The 22,047-nt window shown below is 39.3% G+C and overlaps 1 protein-coding gene across 11 annotated transcripts in view; it reads right to left on the bottom strand.

Moving 5' to 3' along the window:
* The window catches only part of MARK3 (MAP/microtubule affinity-regulating kinase 3), a 56,692-nt gene that overhangs the window by 11,553 nt on the left and 23,092 nt on the right, over nucleotides 1-22,047 (bottom strand). For 4 of the 11 annotated variants that reach the window (XM_014957489.1, XM_014957491.1, XM_014957490.1 and 1 more), the window contains exons 7-16: nucleotides 17,395-17,451; nucleotides 16,179-16,415; nucleotides 15,965-16,084; nucleotides 15,346-15,445; nucleotides 15,011-15,123; nucleotides 14,109-14,262; nucleotides 12,240-12,457; nucleotides 6,807-6,910; nucleotides 1,453-1,617; nucleotides 461-718 (exon numbers count right to left, since the gene is read on the bottom strand). In XM_014957489.1, coding sequence (XP_014812975.1) covers nucleotides 461-718; nucleotides 1,453-1,617; nucleotides 6,807-6,910; nucleotides 12,240-12,457; nucleotides 14,109-14,262; nucleotides 15,011-15,123; nucleotides 15,346-15,445; nucleotides 15,965-16,084; nucleotides 16,179-16,415; nucleotides 17,395-17,451 — 1,526 coding nt within the window. The remainder of the gene's footprint in view (nucleotides 1-460; nucleotides 719-1,452; nucleotides 1,618-6,806; nucleotides 6,911-12,239; nucleotides 12,458-14,108; nucleotides 14,263-15,010; nucleotides 15,124-15,345; nucleotides 15,446-15,964; nucleotides 16,085-16,178; nucleotides 16,416-17,394; nucleotides 17,452-22,047) is intronic. The other 7 variants (XM_014957495.1, XM_014957497.1, XM_014957496.1 and 4 more) reach the window with 4 other exon arrangements.

Here is a 22,047-nt window from a genome sequence, read left to right as displayed (position 1 = left end):
TCATCTATTTGTGTGTTGCCGGCAAGATTATTCTGGAAATATTAACAGCCTAAGTGACTGGGAAACACAAGCTGAGCTTCTAACACTACATTAAATATCAAGACTGGGATTCTAGTTTATGCCATCAACTGATAGACCATGGAGTCAGAGTGAGCAGCTTTTGAACTGAGCTGGAATGTTTCAGCTCTGCAGCATCTGTACCTCAGACGTGAGGATGAAGAGCACAGAACAAACAGCTCAGACCAACCTGTCTCACTTTTTATCCCATTTGATTCAACTGCTAAAAACAAATGGCATCTGTAACCAGAAGGAACTACAAAAAAAATTGTAAGCCAGTTGCAGAAATTGTTAAGCCATTAACCAGAGAACGTGGACGAAACAACCCAAGCAATGAACAACTAGGTATGTCTAGCACCCGATTAAAAAAGGAAACATTGCATTACCATTTTAAGAGGCTTACCTTCTTGTTAGTTTTGAAGTTAGTTTACTAAATAGATTAGTAGAACCCCTGGTTCGAGTCTGTGAGAGGGGTGTTGCTTCGTGGGAGAGGCTGGGGGAGGCTGGTGGTCCGTTGTAGGTAGCAGTACGTCGCTCTCTGAGCTGGCCGTGGAAGGTGCTCCGACTAGCCGTTCCTCTGGGGAAATGAATACGATCAGGTGTGGTTGCACTGCTAATGCTGTGAGTTGAAGAAACAGGAGTTCTTTGATCGGGAATAGTGCTAGAGCGGGAAAACAAAAAACAATGCTAGAACTCGTTTACAGCAGCACTACGGTTCTGCAGGAAACACAAAACACTACGTTCTACAGTAAAGCATAAGCAGACACTTTTATATAAAGGCAGGGTTGGAAATATCAACATTATTACAGCACTGTATGGAATCAAAACTTGTAAGAAGTTAGGATTAAAAAGGCTGCCGAAACAGAAACCTACATAGGCAGAAAAATGCAACAGGAGTATCCTGGAAAAGACCAGATAAACTAGGCATACAACGTTTCGCTGAGAAGCCTGATAAAAGAATAGATGAGTCAAGTTTCCTCCCAGGAAAGAGAAGCAATAGGTAACTTTAGTGACTCTCCCTCCACATTCTATATATACGTCTTTGAAAATCTTACTAATTTGAAAGTATCCTACACAAAATTCTCTACAAGCGAACCGCTCCAAGTAGCAAAGTCCTTCAGGATACACAGTTAAAGTCTCCCACAAACTTTGACAATAGGGAATATGTCCAATACGCCTAACACTTGGAAAAAAAATTAAGGTTCATTATTGCAGGATTATGTCACAGACAGCCTGACACACCACAAGACAAATGTAAACAAGACTAAAAAAAAATGGAGGAAACACACATCTTGTGGGCAATATATACTAGAACAATCTAGGACTAAAATTCCACAGCACAAAGTTAAGAAGCAGTGGGTATAAGTTAGTTTCACAACGATTTCAGGTTCTTACATAGGCCTGAAGTTATCTGCGCCATTGTCTATTGGAGGCAACATCATCTTCGTGTGCACAGAGGCTGACATGGACATCGACTTCTGATGTCGCAGCCGAACACTGGAGAAGGATGTAGTACAAACTGAAGCAGGGCTAGCTGCGTAAGCGAACATTTCTGTCAGGCTGTGAGGGGGTTTGGGTTCAGGCAGAGGCAGAAAGAAGAGCATGATGGACCAACAACAAACTACTGCATAGGAAAAAAAAGCAAACTTTTCCTTCTATTAACCAATTTATCAAAGAACACGAACTCTTAACAGCCCTCTTCTATGTAAACAGCAGTAACTACCCTACACTCCCCTTAAAAAGCATCTTTACTGTAGCACTTGACATCTATGAAGCGATCATTCTCTTACCAGTAGCATTAGTTTGTGGTGACACCCTCCTTGACATACAGAACCTGAATAACTCAGTGTTCTGTGCCAAAGCACCAGTATAAAGCACTGATGTAATTCATATTGGTCTTACCATTAAAAAAATGCATTAAAGAAACCCCATCAACTGCACTTTCCAAAAGACCGATGATAGCTTCATTATCGCAGTGAAATACTTTTTTTTCAGAATGTATCCGTGTTAGAAGAAATCAATGTAAGTTGGGCAAGCCATCAAACCTTGATCTACATCTGATAAGCGAGGGACTTCACAGGCACAGTCAAAAACAACAATATAATGATTTTTAGCAAGTCCAGAGAAGCCCAAACGAAAAGGCTACTATTGGTCAACCTGTACATGTAGGAAGCAATGATTAACGCTTGGTATTCTCTGAAGAAAGAGGTATGACTGTTGAAGAGCAGCCCATATTGCTTGGCCACAAACCTTAAATTCTCCAAATTACCATTCAGGCTTTGAAGGAAGGTCTACAGTGCTGTCTTGGCAGAATGGCCAGTAAGCTGCCAGCTGTATAATATGTTAAAACAGGAGTATGAAATTATCTTCTTTCTTTGGGCCAAAATACTCTTTGCAGCCTTCACAATATCTAGTAACAATAAGGACAGGAGAAAATTGAGAGGCCACAAGATGTATCGGGCCTTTCAGGCTACCACACCATATATCACTCATCTTAAAGTTTGCTTTTAAAAGGCAATTGAAATTCAGAAATATTTAAGAAATCTGTCACTGAAAGTTTCACGACACTGCATGTTCACTTCCAAGTTATTTCATGGTTACACACTCTGAAATTCCACTCCTGTTCTCATTCTGGCATGTCAGACTTTGGAGAGGAAAACGCTACTCCAGCTACAAGCATCAGCTCACCCACTTCTTGGGCTCAGCTCTCAAACTTACAGCTCAGACATCAGAACTGCTGGCTAGAACACTTAAAAAAATCGACTTCTTTTTGTTTTTAACTTTCCAGAATCTAGAAAACTTTATCTGAGTGATGCATGCATCTCTTTACAATGCTGAATCCGGCAGGATGCCAACTACAACCGCTACCACAACGAAGCTCCCAACACAGCCCAGCTTTTACGTTACCCCAGGGTATTAAGAAATTGTAAGGAAATAAGCATTCGTCTCAAAAGCAGTACCCCGAAGTCAAGTAATCCCCAAATAATTGGTCACCAGCCTCTCAAGCACTTCTAGCTCCCTCCCTCTCAATGTGTTGCAAAAGACAAAGGAAAACAATCTAGTTTTGCAACATGTTAGAATCAAGTTTTATTTAGTCACCTGCCTCCAAAGATGTGATAGCTAAAACCTACCAATAAGGTACCACAGAGCACATATTAAAACATTTATATTTCTTCCTGTGAAGCTTTGCTAGAAATCAGCTTCCTTAGATTACTAGCCTGGGAACTCAGAAATAGCAAACTAACTTTCACCAATTAGTGCCAAGGCTTATTAAAAATCTGAGGCTGTTGTAAATCATTTGTGTTAGAAATGATTTAAAGCAATTGCCTATCATTATGATGAGTGTTTCATGAGTCCCCAAGTGCGTTAATTAATGCTCAGGCTTTGGAGGAAAGCCAACAAGAGTCATCTCCATCAGAATGCCTGTGTCAGCCACACAACGTGTTAAAATAGGGATGCGTGACTTCAAAACCCTTTGCTTCTACCGGTCTGGCATGAGGGCTTCAAGGCTACTTTCTCCAACATCAAGCCAACCAGTTGACTTTCAAGTCTTCCAAGTTTCCATACCTTCAGAAATGGTGCCTTCTCAGAATTCAATGTGCAAGATAAAAAAACAGAACAGGCAACATTAACACTTTCTCAGTGAAAGAACAGAGACTTTGACTGTGCACATCTTGCCTTTTAAGGTCAGTATCCCAAGCTTTCAGTGGGTCACAGCCAGTATCTGACTGGCTATGGAAAATCTAAAATCCCAGCTGTAAGAAATCATTTATAGCAATTACTTCTACCTTTAACAATTGCCACCAATAGACATTTCAAAAGCACAGAAAGCATTTTTAACAAAACCTTGGATTTAGACAAAGCCCGGGTTCTACTTCAGAAGTTGCTTCACAGAAGAAAAGCCACTACAAGTTTCTGAAGTTATTTTCTGCCAAGATGAGAATACAATAGTATTAGAGACACTACAGAAACACCTGAAGGCTGGCAAAATTCATGCTGAAGATCCAGTCCCATCAACAGCCATGTTTATTTAGCCTGCATTAAAGGTCCCTGCATTTCATGTGATCAGTCAAGCCTTTGCCCAGTTACAGCAACAAAATACATTCAGATGTAAATTCTGAATTCTGTGCCAAATCACAGTAATACTGAAATGGTGCCAAAATGGATGTGCAGTTTAGTGTTGAAGCATTTCAGACAATGAGAAGTCTCCAACTCTAGAACAATTAACAATGCATTCTCGTTATCTTTCCTTGTTTTAAACCTCTACAAAGAGTAACGAAAGTAGTAATCAAAAATACGTGATAAAAGCTATGAAGATTTTTTTTTCCTGAAAATGAAAATATAAATGTCTAGACATTTCAAATGACCCAACTTTGCAGGATAAGCAAATGATGATTGGATACCATATTGACAATAAAAGGTAAGTTACAGAAAGATAACCAATTATGGATATAAAATAGCGTTAATCAGTGTGACAAACCAGAAAGATAGCAGTTTGCTGAGAAACTCAAAGCTGGGGAAAAATCCAACCCAACAACAACTTCAACAGACAGCTCCTTAGGAGTATGAAGTTCCTCCTAAATTAACTGGACATTTGAATCCCAAGCATTCCTAGTAAACAATATCTATTAACTTTAAAAATGTAATAAAGAAATTGTAGACAAGTTATAGCAAAGATATTAGTTTAAAGAAGAACACAAAATGTTATTAAACCAAGAAGCAATGAAATCTGATCAAAACTATTTTGGACAGAAAGGTTCATTTTTCAAAGAGAGTTTGGAAAGCAAAAAAGCAGCTATTAACATATCAAATCAAAGAAAGGATGGTGAGCTTTAATCTATACAAACTTGGTAACATTACAAGGACTAACCAATTAAGGCTGAGACAGACACACTAAGAGACAGTACCAAATAGCTGAGCTGTACTTCACAAGACAGTTGACTGCAGGCCCAGCTGGCCAACTACACCTTTGGCACGCTTCAAACTTATACTTGACTTTTTCCTTAATCCCTTTCAGTTTGCAGAAAGCTAGGAGGAAGAGACAGGGTCAAAATCATGTTCTTTATCCCTAGGGTCCAGGGGTCAAACAAGGGACAGACAGACTTTCTATTCAACATCGCAGCTTCGCCACTCTTCCTTCTGAACTGCCAAAAGGAAGGGGAAAAATTCTGTGCAAAAAATGGCACATCTTTCACCAAATTCAACATGAGACTTCAAACTTATACTTGACTTTTTCCTTAATCCCTTTCAGTTTGCAGAAAGCTAGGAGGAAGAGACAGGGTCAAAATCATGTTCTTTATCCCTAGGGTCCAGGGGTCAAACAAGGGACAGACAGACTTTCTATTCAACATCGCAGCTTTGCCACTCTTCCTTCTGAACTGCCAAAAGGAAGGGGAAAAATTCTGTGCAAAAAAAATGGCACATGTTTCACCAAATTCAACACGAGGTAGAAGAAAAGTATTTTCTTTCCACCCTTTACAATATATCAGAAAATTAGGCAGAGGTGGAGAAAACTGGGAAGAGTAGGAGAGAGGTACACATTCCTCCAAGCTTAAGCATTTTTATTAAGTACCAGCTATTATCTGGGCACTCTCCTGGGCAACAGTCAACTACTTAATTGTAACCAGCTTTTGAGACCAGTAGAATTCTATGAAGAACAGTCAGATAGAACTTAAAACACCTCAGCCAGCCAGGAAATTTGGTGGTATTCCTCAGAAGTGTTGAAAACTGGGAAGAGTAGGAGAGAGGTACACGTTCCTCCAAGCTTAAGCACTTTTATTAAGTACTAGCTATTATCTGGGCACTCTCCTGGCAACAGTCAACTACTTAAATGTAACCAGCTTTTGAGCCCCGTAGAATTCTATGAAGAACAGTCAGATGGAACTTAAAACACCTCAGACAGCCAGAAAATTTGGTGGTATTCCTCAAAAGTGTAACTCTATAGCTAATACCTACTTCCACTACTATATTTATTTTCTACAGCTCTCCTCAGTCTTTGGTGCACAGAGAAGGATGGCACTAGATGTGGCTGTGGTGCCAACACATGCACTGGTTAACTCCAACTCCATTGCATGCTCCAGTCAGGCTTCCAACCAGTAAAGTAAGAGGAGATTATTTCTCCGACTGTTTTCACTCAGAACATAGAGATATCAGTGCCACCCTTCTCAAGATGAGTTCTATAATTACTGGAAAGCAATTAAACTACAAGGATATCAGTAAGGAATGTTATCAGTCCAAGACAATGGCCCATCACTGTTCTATCTTTGCTCCGAAAAAATGACTTTCTCCCTGCGACTTGGTAGAAAAAACAGTATTCCAAATAATTCCATAATAGTATGGTATAGAGTGAAACGTATAAAGAAAATGGCCCAAAAGAGATGGACTTTGTAGTTTGACACTAAACAAGACTCTTCTGCAAGTGTATGTTGTTTGGCCACAGGAATTAACAACTAACTTAAGATGAAGGCTGTACAAATACGACATGCATTTAACCAGAAATTAGGATCTTCCTTTTATACTCTAAATATTTAACATGAAATTAGGATCTTTCACTTTCTAAATATAAAGACTGTATGAATTAAGCATAGAAAAAAACCCCAACATACTTACAGGCGCTCCATGGCCGAAGATCTGTACTCACCTTTCAGTAAGAATTACACTAGAATATTACTCTTTTTTAAATTAGGCATTATAATTTTTTGGAAGCGTGAAGACAAGGGACATACACCATAAGAAGACATTTCATATACCTTTTCTCCTTGCCATTTTGTATCACTGAATGCCTATCAGCAGTGGTTCTTTCACTACAAACATATGTGTTGCGCCGTGTCATTGCTCCGGGGGCAGTATTATTCTACAATTAAAAAACATAGGCTTGTTATTCCCCACAAAAGGCTTTTCTAGGGTTAAGTCTATATATAATTGAAGGCTGTTTTACGTCATGCTAGTTCTACACAGTTATAAAACTTACAATAATTAAATAGGTTAATATACAAACACCTTCCAGTATTCTTAAGGAGTAATGCAATCAGAAAAAATAATTACATCAGGTTGTTCTTGTACTTCATGTTGATAGTTCAAAATTATTATCGCTTAAAGTTTTCAATTACCAATATTCTGAATTATAAATTTTCAGTACGTATAGCATTCGTCTACATCTGGATGGCCTACATCTTTATAACCTATTTTTGAAATACTTTACCACTTGTAGATTGTAGAATTTTCCTTTAAAATCATACCCTTAAACAAGATAGGAAAAGCAAAGACTTAAGAAACAAATGTGGTAAAATTCAGTGGGAAGGTAAACATGAACTTTTAAGTATTAAAATATTATAAAACACTAGACAAGTTTTAAAAAAAAAGGGAAGAATAACTCAAATTAAAGACAGAAATTGCAGAGAATTTGAATAAGACATTTTAAAATATATACATTTAAATACAAGCATAATACATTGAGGACAAGAGAGCCAGGGGAACTTAAACTACAGACCTTACTTTAGAGGGGAGAAAAGAAATAGAATTACTTTGCCTCTGTCTTTACAGAGAAAGAGGGTGGAGATATGCCCAAGTTGGCGGTCAATTTTCCAGGAACGACTGAGAAGCTAGGTAATTCACAGATAACAGAATTACAAAATGTTAGATGCAATTACTGTAGGAAAAGCATGGTGGTCCAGACAAACATGCACCCCCAGGTTGTAGAGGAAGTAAAAGCCGGCAAGCCTTACATTTTTACTCCCCACCCCAAGAACATAACACAGGAAACTGCATATGGTTGGAAATCGGAAAACACCTTTAAAAATTGTTTTTAAAGTAAAGAGTCACGGGGCAAAGCAGGAAGCAAAATAGGTTCTTAACTTTAAACATCACTGCTGGGGAAAGTTTTGGAGGAGGCTAGCTTAAGGGAATGACTGGTCAGCACCTGGATAAGCACATGTTGAGTAAGGATGGCCACTAAAAATCAGGCAGGGGACTTCATGCTCAACTAACCTTTTGGAGTTCTTTGAAGAATTACTGCTATGATAGACAAGGGAAATTCAGTGGATTTTCAAAATAGCATTAAGAAAAGGTTTCACATAAATGGTCACAGCAGAGAATCACGGGAAGAAGGATAAAAAGGATTAAAAAAAAAAAAAGTTCAAGCACAAAAGGAGAGCAGCCAAACCTTTCTTGTTTCCGAACCTGAAATAAAACTGTTAAAGTGGAGTATTCTCAATCACCAGCAAAAGCTTCGCCAGTGCCTGTAGGCAAAATATTTGCTATACAGAGAGTTTTAAGCAACTCAAACCCTGAGCTGCAAATTTAACACTGAAGCCACCCTGTCTGCTTAAAAGACTGCTGACCTGTTACACATCTTCACGCGAATGTACACATGAAAATGAGAGTGAACTGTGCAACAAAGACTGCTGACCTGTTACACATCTTCACGTGAATGTACACATGAAAATGACAGAGTGAACTGCACAATCTCCTAGTGTTAAAAAGTACAAAGAGTATCAAGAATATTTTAGATTCAAAGAATTATTAATTAAATCATAAGTAGTATGTAGCGGTCTGAAGGGTTCTCAAGTATTCTCCACTTGATATTCTTTAGGGATAGACATGTGCCAAAGCACCAGAAAAAGTCTTCCTGGCCCACTGCTTGTACTTTATTCCTTACACATCCCCTTGTCTTATCATGTCTTTAAGCTAACTCATTGATTCTTCCACTTTCCTCTGATATTTGTCATTGTGCAAACTCCCCTTTCTCTACTAAACTCGTGCACGTAACATGAAGTTGGGTTTAATAGGTTCTTGAGAGGTCACACTGTCCAAGACGCTCTGGGGAGCCCTTGCAAACCAATAGCACACTGAAGTATTGTATATTAATATCTGCATATCAGTTTGTTCTGTGTTCCTGAACACATTAGAGAATGAAGCACCTAGAATATCCAACAGTGGCTTTTTGGTGGGATACGTGCACAATAACGGGTGGTTTACTTCTTTCCACATGCTCCCTTTGAGCATTAAGTATTTGTTTCCCTTGAGAAGCCACCACACAACACTAAAATGCATTGTGATGCTGCACATCTAGAAAGACAAGAAGCAATCTCTGTGCTGGATAAACCTTTAAAGACTATGCATTTTCAGGTTTGGAAGCGGACATGTTTTGTGATTCGTATCTGGAAACAGAGGACTTTAAAGATGCACTTTCCCAGCTCTTTCTGGAATGCAGAGACAGAAGGATCCATATATATTTTTTTTCTGTTTGGCTCAGATGTCAGAGGTCATGAGAGGAGATTCAAGCATTTCAAGCTTTCACATTTCAGTTTGAGTAGGAACACAGTCTTGGTATTGGGGCCTTCACACTTTTTTGTGTATGACCTTTCAGCTACAACTTTTTTGTCCAGCCAATCTACAGACTGCTAATCTCTGGCCATGACTAAGTTGCACAGGTGCAGAGCACAGGAAGCCTGGAACTGGTATCAGCCACACTCCCTGATGGAACAACAACCCCTAGGGGTTTAGGGTCAGCTGCATACATTCTCGTGGCATCATCTGCCGCCTTTGCAAGAGGTGTTGACACTGCAAAAGCACATGTTGAGACTTCTGAGCACGTGCACAAGGTCCAGCCACAGCACAAAGGATGAATTTGTGGTACAGAACCCTCCTCTTCTCCTACAGAGCCTTGTGCCCTCTGCTTAGGCAGGCTCTTTTCACATTAAGAGACACCAAGGCGAGGACTGATGAAAACCTTTCAAAGAATCAGCTTCTGACTTACAATAATGAACCAATCTAAATTAAGAGCACTAGCATGTTTTTTGGTCCTGTATGATTTTACAAACATACCATCTAGTTTCCTCTTCCAGTTTTCTTAAACCTGTATTAAGGGCTCTGGGGCAGCCTTATTACAAGCACTGAGGAAAAACCCAAAGCTGTGAGCAATAAACAAGGAGTTATTATTTGCTGCTAACTATGCAACCCCTGTAGCTGGTTTTCGTTATTAATTTGGTATTTGCCTGGTGAACCTGAAGCTTTCTGATGTGCACTTGTTCAGCTTGCAGAACTATTTAGTTTGCAAGAGTTTAAATGCTGTCAACTTTAGAAGTACTGCTTGGAGCCCTGTACTCCAAGCCCAGACTGAGCTATCTGCTCTACAAGCACAACTCTTATCCTTAAGTGCATGCTTGTAAGCTTTGTCATTAAATAACAGCAGCACACAACTGGCTAAGGGTCTCCACCAAGGACCAGTTCTACTACTCTTGCTGTGTCTGTCAAATTAATAATTTTTTTAAACAGTATTTTTCTGTCACTTCAGTGCCTTTCTTATCATATTACTGACTTAAGTGCTCAGTGAGAACACAAACTCTCTCCCCCTCAAACTTTTTTCAACTTCAGGACTGATATGGTAACTCCAATATCCCTTTTTTTCTCCCTTCTAGATGCATGCCAATACTGCAAGAAATAAAACTCCCTAATCAGGTCCAGGAATTGTGTAAGAAGTCAGTGCTTCCCTCCATCCCCAACAACAGGAAGGCAAAAAAACCCCCCTATCTCTAGCTTTGGGGGGGGGGGGAAATTAAGAGTTTGTATGGTCTGACATGAAGAGCTATAAAGAGACAACTTTAAGCTAATTAATTAATCACCAGTCAATTGAGTGACATCACAAGTCTGATTCCACCTTGTTGCACTGCTTTTAAAAACATCAGTTGCACACTGAATCAGAAGAGAGAAGTATCCTATGGTTATGAGCTCAAATTTTGTTTCAGCTGCAGTAGCAAGGAATTTGAAACAAGACTACTGGAATAAATCCCCAGGATTTGGGAGTGGAGTAGAACAGCACATCAAAATACTGAAGATACTAAATGTAAACTACACAATACTTAGTGAGGTCCCACGTTGCACAAAACCGATTTCATTATCCTACCATTTTGAGACTCTGATGAACTGTCATGTAAGAAGAAACAAAATCTGAACAGTTTCTGGACTGATCATAAACCAAGGGAAAGGACAGGAGACCACAAATATCAGAAAAGGGTCCTCATGAGCTCTTGTTCACATTTATGAATAACAGCTGCCGGAGTAGAAGACGTGTCTTTCCAAGGAATCTCTTTGGCTGAAATCCTTCAGCCAAGCCACTGTCATCCAACTGAGCCAACTGACAATATGGAGCCAAAAAAGTAAAACAAATCTTATTTTACTTCTTTTGCTTCAGATTGTGAAAAAGCTGTAAGCTCAGGAAGTTCTGTTCTCATTTGTTCTAAGTTATGGTGCACTTATGGTATATGAGCAAGTATGACAGCTTTGTGGGTAAGTTTAAAAAAAATTTAAAAACCAAAACCACTCCATTGCAAGTTGAATAAAGGACTGGGAAGTTATTTCTTTTGAAAAGAAGGAAGCTTTTCAATACAAAATCTCGAGTTTTAGAAAAGAAATGTAGCAAGACTCAAGAGTTATTATGTGAAAACAGATTTCCAGCTTTGCCTCAGAGGGAGGCACCAGAGTATACAAGATAAAGCCAAACCAAACAAAGGATTTTCTTTCTTTCGGCACACTGCCTACTGCTCGACCCTGCAGATTCACAGGGGATGCACCTTAGTGTGGGGTTTTTGCTGTTGTCGAGGTTTAGGGGCAGGTGGGGAAAACCCACGAGGACAAAAGCCAGGCACCCTACTTTTAAATACAGGTTGAAATACACCTTTAAACAGTTTTTGGAGCTGTATTTCTTTGATAAACTGAATATACATAACTATGACTTGGAATAGCCTGTTTGAGAACAAAGATGAGGTGGCTCCTTATACACATGAAACTATAAAACAGAATAATAAAACCAGAGATTTTGTTCTTCTGTAGGGAGGCCACACAAGAGTAGTTGCTGATATCAGAAATAACTCAGGAAATTTCAGGGGACAGCCTTTGGGTTCAGCTTCTTTTTTCGAAATGATTTTTAATACCCAAAGTATGTCTGTTCATTAATAGCTACTAGTGCTAATTATTAATACCTACTGACTACTTCAGGAATATTAAGAGGTAACTCGAGGAGCTGACTAATGCATGGGAAAAAAAAAAGGCAACAGTATGAGATACGTACATTTATTCTCGATGAATGAAAAGTAAAATCAGCACCACTGATAAATCACAGGTTTCACACTTTTTCACCCCTCAAAAATATTTCATGGTTTTGATAAATAAGCATTTTTACTTACCCTAGGAACAGCCGAACCTTTCTTACGTTCAGGAATATCAGCCTTATTGGGATTGCTGGCATTTCCAAGCATTGGACTAGCTGGTGCAATTCCTCTTCCTCCAACAGCACTACTACTGGATTTTCTTGATTGAATTCCTTCCTCTTTGAGGTCACCGTCTGTAGTACTAGTCTGGCTTCTTTTGGGATACGCCACTACTGAGGGGATGGATGGTCCAGCTAAAAAAAACCCAAAAGAAACAGGAAAGGGATTTTTCTTCTCAGAAGTTCAGTAGCTATTTTTCCCTACAACGGAAACGCATTCACACATGAGAATCAAAAGAATTAACACTGGGAATCAAAGTTGCAAAAAGGCAGTTATTTAAATTATTGAAATATACACATTTCAGAAGACAGTAAAATATTGTGAAAAACAAAACACTTTCCAAACTTTTTTTTTTTCCTTTCTCTTTAAGGGTAGGGGGGGAAACAGGAGGGAGGTGATGACAACACACAGACACAACACCCTGAAGCAATGCTCCCCCATTTTGTAATAAAATCTGACAGATTTGATATTCAAGTCAACTCCAGTAGGGGTTCCCCTTATATCTTAATTCAAAGATATGTCACTTTCTTTTGTTTACCTTGCTAATTCATTAGGCAAAGATATCACTCGATTGAAAGAATTAGGAATTTAATGGAGTCTTTTGGTGTTTGAGTACTGCTTTGGCTTGGCAGGAAAAAACCCTTTAGAATCATATTGAAGACACTTAACAGGGAACTGACTCATCCAAATCAGAGGATCCTTCATTAGAACAAAGCTGGCACATGCTGTTCAAGCCAATTTGTGATAAAATTGGGCTCCTGAGACAGGTACCTGGTGACGCAACCCTGGACCACCAGTGGTGCTAATGGCCAGTGGCTGTGCTCCTGGACTAGCCCAGAAGCAGCAGTGGTTTGCCACCAGCCTCCATGGGTGTGCCAGGACACCCAAGAATGAGACAGCCCCTTCAGCAGCCCCTGCTGTCTCAGCTACATCTCCTCAGAAGAGGATACATCAAGACACATCAACTTTGTAGTCAGTGTTTTAGTAAGTATTAATCAAAAAGTGTATGTATATACACACATATTAAAATACATATATATAGGTATATATATAAACATATCTATAGATATATCATTAAAAAGCATCACAAACCACAATAACCATCATACCAGGAGACTTTCCCCAAGGAAAGCAACCTCTGGATGCACTTGATGTATTTAAATGTAGACCTAAACAGAGACTCCTTTTATGAGTTAGTGTCTGGGCAGGAAGATGTTTAAGATACTCAGAAAACTCTAAGCCACTATCCTGCACACTCATTAAGCCGAAGAGTCCTAAATTTGCCCGAGTCGCTGATCTTTAGAAATTTAATTCCTGCAGGACAATCAAGTGACACTACCCTCAGGAAACAAGAAATATTGGCAAACTGACATTTTTTCAAGTTTTAGACACAAGCTGACCTACTAGTGCCAGAAGAAAACAAAAGCTGAACAAATATACAAGAGCATGGGGGAGAAGCGCTGTGCTTTTCATGAAAAAGGGGGTTGCAACATTCTCTTCAATGTGTGTAACAAGACTTTGCCAGCACGGTCAGGAATGCAAGGGATGACACAAGGCAGAACAAGAGAATTAAATTGGTGTATTCAGTCTTCCTCTAGAGGCTGTTTCTGAAGGCTTTATAACAAAACCAATTAAAAAAAAATTATTTAGTAAATTATTTAACCACCGTGCCATGACCTACACTGTTGCCATCCTCCTTACCTTTGGGGGATGGAGACAAAATCAGAAACCGAACAAAACTGGAAGTCACTACATTCTGCAACACTGAAAATGAGAATTGCTCACCGTGATCACTGTACCGCCGCTGTTTCTGGCTAGAAGATATGCTTCTCTGAACTTTGTGATGAGGAGATTGTCCAGTGCTATTATTAAGATCACTACTTGGCCTAACTTTGGCAAGTGAAAGATTGCTGCTGGAGCTTGAATCACTTGCATCCAACTACAATACAAATGAGAATATTAAAACAGGGAGTTCAGACAAAACAAATTAAACATCCATCGCATTATGGAAGCAGTAACAAGGAAGCAGAAGGAAGATGGCTCTGGTACACAGGGAATTTTGTGACAGCAAGGAAAGATGCTTAGAGGCCCCAGCTTCTCTTAGATTCTTGTGCAACTGTCTGAGGTGAAACTCAGTGGAATCTGCAGCTCCTCAAAGAACAATCAGATAAAGAAAATCCATCTCTACTTTCAGTACTCTCTCCTCAGAGTTCTCTTAGATTTAAACAGGAAGAGAGGATATTTGTAGATATTTAGTAGCCACCACACCAACTCCTCCAGCTGAGGAACCAAGAGCAGCTTACTGATGCCAAACCCTCTCAGCATCATATAGAAAGGTAATCCACAAGGCAAGAACTCAAAATATTTACAGCTGGCACATTCACACTCGAGCTCCCAGACTAGACAGGACAGTAATTGGCCTATGAAGTCCTTCAGAGGAATAACTGCTGAGCAAGCAAGGCAGTTTTGAGAACCTAAAACCAAGAGTTTACTGACTGAGATCAGGGTGAGAACAAATAAAGCACCATTTGCACAGTTGACACTGATGATTAGAATAATGTAATTTTAAATCTAACAGACTTTTTTGCAGGAATGCCTATAGTTACTGACTTAATTTTTGCTTCTAACTTTGCTAAGGCCACTTCTTGATTCCTTTGTTTCTTTGCATTTTTCGGAATGGTACTTACCTCTGATGATTTCCTTCCTAGCAGTAAGTATGTAGCTGTGATTTCATCATACTTCATTTTACTAAGGGATTCTTGAATTTCTTCTTGAGAATATCCCATTCCTACTATAATATCTAAAAACAAATATGCTCTGTAAGTAACAGAAACACTCTAATGTTTACGACATTTAAAGAATTACACAAAACAATTAAGCCTGAGAACATAAGCCTAAAGAAATATCAATATTAGAAGATTAGTTACTTTTTCCAAAGGGCAAACAAATACAGAGTGGTAGAGGAAAAAAATCTCACTCACATCATGCGAACAGCATCATATTCTGAAAAATACTTGATTACCTATTCTTTTCTGGTCCGAGATGTCTAGTTCTGGTTCAACAAAAGGTTTAAGTTCATCCTCCTCGTGCCCTGCATTGATCCACCTGTCCTTCATAATTTGCTATAAAAGAAAGGGCTTTGTTAATAAAATACACTTCACAGCAAAGAAAACGAGTTGTTGAATGAACTCCCCCCTCCTCCATGTACAAAACACTAAGGCCTTTTCTTGTTTTTCTTTTCCAGAACAGGTCCCAGCACCTACTCAGTTTTGTTTTGCTCCAGTGAAGAGAATCAACTATGCACATCAAGCTAAACTTCCCAATCAGCTGTCTTCTAGCACATAGCTGAGAGCTAAAAGCCCGTAACACAGACCAGGAGCAGTGTGACAACTCTGACAAGTCCTGCAGGTCCAGGCTTGACTATGGAAGTCTGTGGAAGCCAGTATTGTTTTGGCCTTTCTCCTCCATGAGGAGGAAAAAAAAAAAAAAAAGCCATATGCTTTACTCAACAATCCTCTACTCCTGAACCCACTCCAAATAAACTATTCAGGAAGGGTATGACAATAAAAAGTTACAGCTCAAAAATACAGTTTGCAAAATATAACGTCTAGCTTTCTGATGGACCTTATTTGTGCCATTACCTCTAGAGTGCCTCTTTTTGTTGGGTTTAGCACCAGGAAACGTTTGAGGAGGTTTTCACAGTCTGTGGACATGTAGAAAGGAATCCTGTATTTTCCTCTTAGCACTCTTTCCCTAAGTTCCTTGGTAACAGAAGAATAACAGACAGTGAGTTGTAAGCAGCAAATCACTTAAAACATTAGTCAGTCATGCCCAACATGTACTTCAAAAACACACCTTTAAGTTCTGTCCATCAAAAGGAAGAGATCCACTCACAAGGGTATAAAGAATAACACCTAAACTCCAAACATCTACTTCAGGTCCATCATATTTTTTCCCTTGAAAGAGCTCTGGAGCAGCATATGGTGGGCTGCCACAAAAGGTGTCCAGTTTATTTCCGACTGTAAACTCATTGCTAAAACCAAAGTCAGCTATTTTAATGTTCATATCTGCGTCTAGCAGTAGATTTTCAGCCTGGAAGAGAAAAAAAAAAAAAGGTTGGTAAGATGAACTTAAGATACTTGATTTAAAATGCTACTGTCTAGTTTTACTCATTCTTAAAAGGCAAAAAGCTGAAATATCTGTTAGCATTCCCTTCCTTGCAAGGTCTTCAGGTACGCTTTAGTCTTTAATTCACATATCCTCTATTTTAAAAATCTCTGTACAATAGCTTCAGACTATAGGAGCTGTTATGCTACCAGAAAACTGTGCTACCACTATCTGCTTTCCCCACAGAAATGCATCCCTGACCATGGGGGTTGGACCAGGTGACCTTTAAAGGTCCCTTCCAACCCAAACTATTCTATGATTCTGTTGTAACTTACTATTTTGATCTATTAAGAAGAAAACAACACACAGCCTTAGTATTCATTATTTATGTGGCATTCTTACAAAAGGTTAGTAACTTATAAAACCTTCAAGCTTTTTTCAAGTGTGATTTGGTGGTAGATTTTTTTTTTTAAAGTTACAAAGTTATGACATGTTGAACAAATTATGTGGCAGCACTATAAAAGGCATAGTTTAAAGACAGGATATACCATTTCATGCCAAGCTACAAAGAAGCCATACCTCAGTTTCATCATCACAACTGATAATTCATTCTGTTGAAGACCAAAACTTGTCATACCTCTATGAAACTACCTTTTTTTTCCAATTATTTAAAGATCTCTCAGCTAACACCGACTTGCATTAGATTTGAATTTGACCACAGGGTGAGAGGCAATCTTTCTTTCAGCAGCCTCTAAATTTCTGTATTTAAAAGTCTTACAAATCCTCTTTCTTTTATTTGAAATGGTTCTATACTGTAAACACACCTCAAAATTTGCTATAACGCATGCAAAAAAAAATAATCAGAAAGTTTAACATATACTACATTTTATCATCACGATAAATATCACACCCCAGGTGCGGAAGCTGACACACACACACGCTTCGTGCACTTTTTCCTACTCACCTTGAGATCCCTATGAACAATATGCTTTTGATGGCAATACTGCACTGCAGATACTATCTGGAGAGAAAAAAAGCCCAATTATATAAGTGACATCTCAAAGAAACAGGAGTTTTAATCAAAAGGTTCAACATTTATTACTGAATATGACATGTACTTATCTACTCAGAACTACATGACCAACTACTACAGTGACCAGTGCATTTGGGGGAAAGCTGCTAAATAACTTAGCTGTTTGCTATTTGATCTATTTGGTTTCCACTATACTTGAAAGAGGATTTTGTTTTTCCTGTGTGGCTAATTATAGACCAGTAGAAGCAATGACTTTCAGAAAGGTTACTGAAGTATTTCCATTCCAATACTGTATACAGCTATAAAAGCTTTCCCTCTAGACTGAAGTTTTCCAGTCTCTCTCCAAAGGTGATTTTTCATGCCACAGCGTGAAGAGAAAAGGGTAAGAAATGGGCTTAGCTATTGGAGAAACTACTGGGAAACAGCTTGTTTTTCAAAACTGATGCAGTGAGAAGCTACTAAGCATCTGACAGAGGCCTGCTGTTTAAGAGCATATGGTTTATTGTATTTTGTATACCGTACAAGAGTAGCATGCTCAATGGAAAAAACTCTCTATGTCTCTCAAGTGTAACGGAGTAATTTCTTCCATCATAATTTCCAAATATCATTAAGGTTTTCCTGCTTTATATAGCAAACTATATAAGCTATTTACACAGTACATTGTCCTAGTACATTGCTTTAGAGTCATAAGCGTTGCTGCAGAACTCTACACACGTGGAAAAGCTGGATAAAGTCTTATTGTTGCATGATCACAAGTGCCATCAAACACATTTTATTGTCATGCATGCATGGTCAGAATTGAGGCAGATGTTATGACTTCTTAAAATAAGGAGAACTGCACATAAAAATAATTTAATAACTACACTTAAATAAATATATTTCCATTCTCTGTTCAAGATCACAAAGATTCCAACACAGAAAGATGAGATATCATTACTGTTACAAAAAATTAACTCATGATCAGACCGCCCAGCTTAGCGTAAACATCCTCCTGCACTGGTAAGAAGCAATGGTTCTCCCACCCAGTATTTAGAGTAGGTGAAAGTAAGGTTTTTGGTAGGTCAAAGAACTGACCTACTGGTCAATTTTGCATTCGAAACTTCAGCACCGATGTTATCATCCTTGTACCCCTGTATTAATGAATTACACATGTGCAAAACACCACCTTAGAAACCAAACAGTCTAAGAAAAGTTGAAGTATTTCTACTCCCTATGCTTTCATCCTGATTTCATTTCTGCCTTTATATATTGGCTCCCTCTTTCAGACTCCCAGTTCAGCTTTTTACAGTTACTGAAACTGCCAAAGTTCTCCCACGCCATCACTTGTACCATCTTGTTGGTTTTCCTTCCTCTCCTCTGCGCTGCCATTACTTCAGCGCCAGTCACAAGCTCACTCTGCAGGGGCTTCCAAGGCTGACAGCATGACAAACACCTCAAGCTTTATTCGGGACTGCAGAGACACAGCAATATACCATTCACTCCTAAACTGCCTTTACTCTGACTATGTAAGAGCGTAAGGTCTAGCAGATGATCAATCAGTAGTTTCCTTTGGAGATGCTTTTGAACTACTCTGCATTGCAACAGGACGGCAGAGAGACTCCAGAAGTGAATCCAATCTAAACGGAAGGGAAATAACTCACCTCGAGTACTGTGTCCAGTTTTGGGCCCCCTACCATAAAAAAGACATTGAGGTGCTGGAGTGGGTCCAGAGAAGGGCGACAAAGATGGTGAGGGGTCTGGAGCACAAGTCCTATGAGGAGAGGCTGAGGGAGCTGGGGTTATTCAGCCTGGAGAAGAGGAGGCTGAGGGGAGACCTTATTGCTCTCTACAACTACCTGAAAGGAGGGTGTAGAGAGGTGGGGGTCGGTCTCTTTTCTCAAGTCACAGGTGACAGGACAAGAGGAAATGGCCTCAAGTTGCGCCAGGGGAGGTTCAGGCTGGATATTAGGAAAAATTTTTTCACTGAAAGGGTTATCAGACACTGGAATGGGCTGCCCAGGGATGTGGCACCATCCCTGGAGGTGTTCAAAAGACGGGTTGATGTAGTGCTGGGAGGTATGGTTTAGTGATGGTGATGCTCCTTGTTTGTTGTGTGGGTGTCTATTTTTGTCAGTTAGGTTGACGGTTGGACAAGATGATCTTTGAGGTACTTTCCAACCTAGAAGATTCTGTGATTAATAATTCAGTAACAGCAGTCAAAACTGAATGAAAAATACCACAAAGCATGGCTGCTCTGGATTGAGTCCCTTGTCTTCCACCTTCCATTGCTGTTTCCCTTGACACCCCCCTCGCCCCCAACCTACGTGAGCGCGAGAAATCTGCTGATGCTCGGCAGGTGGGGAGAAGAGGGGAAGGAACAGCAGACCTTTCTGCTCGAGATAACAATTGGAGCATTGAAATACATTTCTTGGGAGGGATTTCAAAGATCTGTATAATCACAGGTTTTGAAGAACATGTTAGAACAAGTTATCTCTAGGCAGACAAACCATTCCTCATAAGGATTAAATGACAAAAGGAGAGATAAATGACCTCTCACAGTGTCACGAGTATTTAGTTTCTTCACTGAAACATACAAGTAAGATGTATTTTGTGGATTTTTTTATGTTCCAAGATCTGTCCTAACATCTACCAGCATGAAAAATTCTGAATAGCTTCTGCAAGGAAAGAGTAGGAAGACTGAAGGAGGCCAGATCTAATCAGCTGCAGTAAAGGGAGAGAGGGAAGCAATACACGTGGATGTGGAGAGACCCCCTGCCCTAAGTTTTGGCTTCCCATTTTTGTGTTAATTCTTATCCAGATAGGCAGATTTTTCTATGGGAAAAGGATTGCAAGATCAAACCAGAACTGCTTGGAAGCCTGCAATAAGGAAAGAAAAACAAGGTGACCTTAAGAATGCAAAACGTTCTGGATTGGAATTTCGCACACATGGCTGCACAAAAGGAGCTTGAAATGGAGAAATGCAGAGCATGGCTGTATTTTTAGTGTTTGTACCCTCTCCTGTGTTCCTTTTCAAAGGTTACTGGAATAACGTGATCACCGTCTTTTATATTCTTTTTTCCTGCTAAAAACCCTAAGAATTGCATACCCAAACAGACAAAACCAAATTTTTTTTAACAAGCAAAGAGGGGAGAATTACCAAATTCTGCTCTTTGCCCACTAGAGAGGAAGCGCCTCCTTGGATATAACACAAGTGCTCGATGCAGAAGTCACATCTACTGAAAGAAGAAACATGATCCGAATACAAGATATAATACAACCTATTGTAACAACGGAGCTCGATACCATGGCACAACTGTTTCCTCAGTTTAAAGAGAGTCACCGTCTCTTAAACCAGATAGTGAATTAAAAAAAATAAATCCCTATTATGTCACAAGTCCCCATCTAACATAAGAACAGCTGCACTGAATCAGATAAAAGGTCTACAGAGAGCATTCTCTCTCCAACAATGGCTAAAAGCTATACGAAGCTATTCTGGGACTACAGCAAGGTGAAATGAATAGTTTTATGACCTGTAAACCTAGCAAGATCTAGTTTCTTTTGACACTGTCCCCCCGTCAGAGTCCGAGTCTTAATAAATGCCAAGCTCTGATCAAAGTTTCCCGACTTCTGTCCGGCGCGCATGCTCTTCTCTCCAGCAAAGTGCAATATGCTCATACTATAGTTTCTCTCCTTGGGTTATTACAAGGGTTTTCTCTCTTTTTTTTTTTTTTCCAGGCATTCATGCTTTTGAATTTCCCAAGAACCTTCTATCTTTGAGATCTCTAAAATTGTTGAGCTCGGGAGCCGGGAAGTCAGCTGTTGAGGGAGGACAGAGTACAGCTGCCTGTGCCAGGAGACAAGACTTATAAGGAGAAACAGAAAACATATTCCTGTATATTTCTGTGGATTCAAGTTTACAAACAGCATTTAGTCTACCGAAGTACAAAAAAATGAAAAAAACCAAGGTGAGAATGTGAAGTACATAAAACCAGCTCTCGACAGGCCAAATACCCGGCTCAGCAGGTAACAATCTTTTGAATTCTTTCCCTTGACATTTGGTTTTGAAAAATGAAGTTACACATATCCTGTACTGCTCACATTATCCCATAAAATTAAGCACTAAGTGTACCTGTAAAACATGTTTGACCTGTTTCCACAAGTTTTTACTTAAAGGGGAGTTGAATTGTTAATAAAAATAAAAAAAAAGGTAATTGTGCACAAATATGCAATTTTGATGGAATTACTGCAAGATCTTTTTCCACACTACTCCTGATAAAAGAAACTGAGGACAAAGAGCAGAGAACCAGACGAGTAGAAGTTTTCAACGTTCACATCTGAGAGAGAACAGCAAATCCTCTCAAGTTACTCTGAAGCTCTTCAAGTGACATTACAAAGAACAAGGCAACAGTGTGGGATTTAGAAGAGAGGGCTGAAGAGAGAACGACTGCTCCACGACCCGTCACATCCACTCCAGCACAGAAACACACAGCAGAAAAACCTCAATCACAAAGGAAAATTCTCTACCTGCCGGAATATGAAAGGGTGGGAAACAGCTTTAAAAAGATATGTAAGACTTTGTTAAAAAAGAAGAAAAATTTTCCTTAC

This window comes from Calidris pugnax, unplaced genomic scaffold, assembly GCF_001431845.1.
Source record: "Calidris pugnax isolate Ruff unplaced genomic scaffold, ASM143184v1 scaffold211, whole genome shotgun sequence".
Lineage (NCBI taxonomy): Eukaryota > Metazoa > Chordata > Aves > Charadriiformes > Scolopacidae > Calidris > Calidris pugnax.
This window is presented reverse-complemented; position numbering and strand designations above follow the sequence as displayed.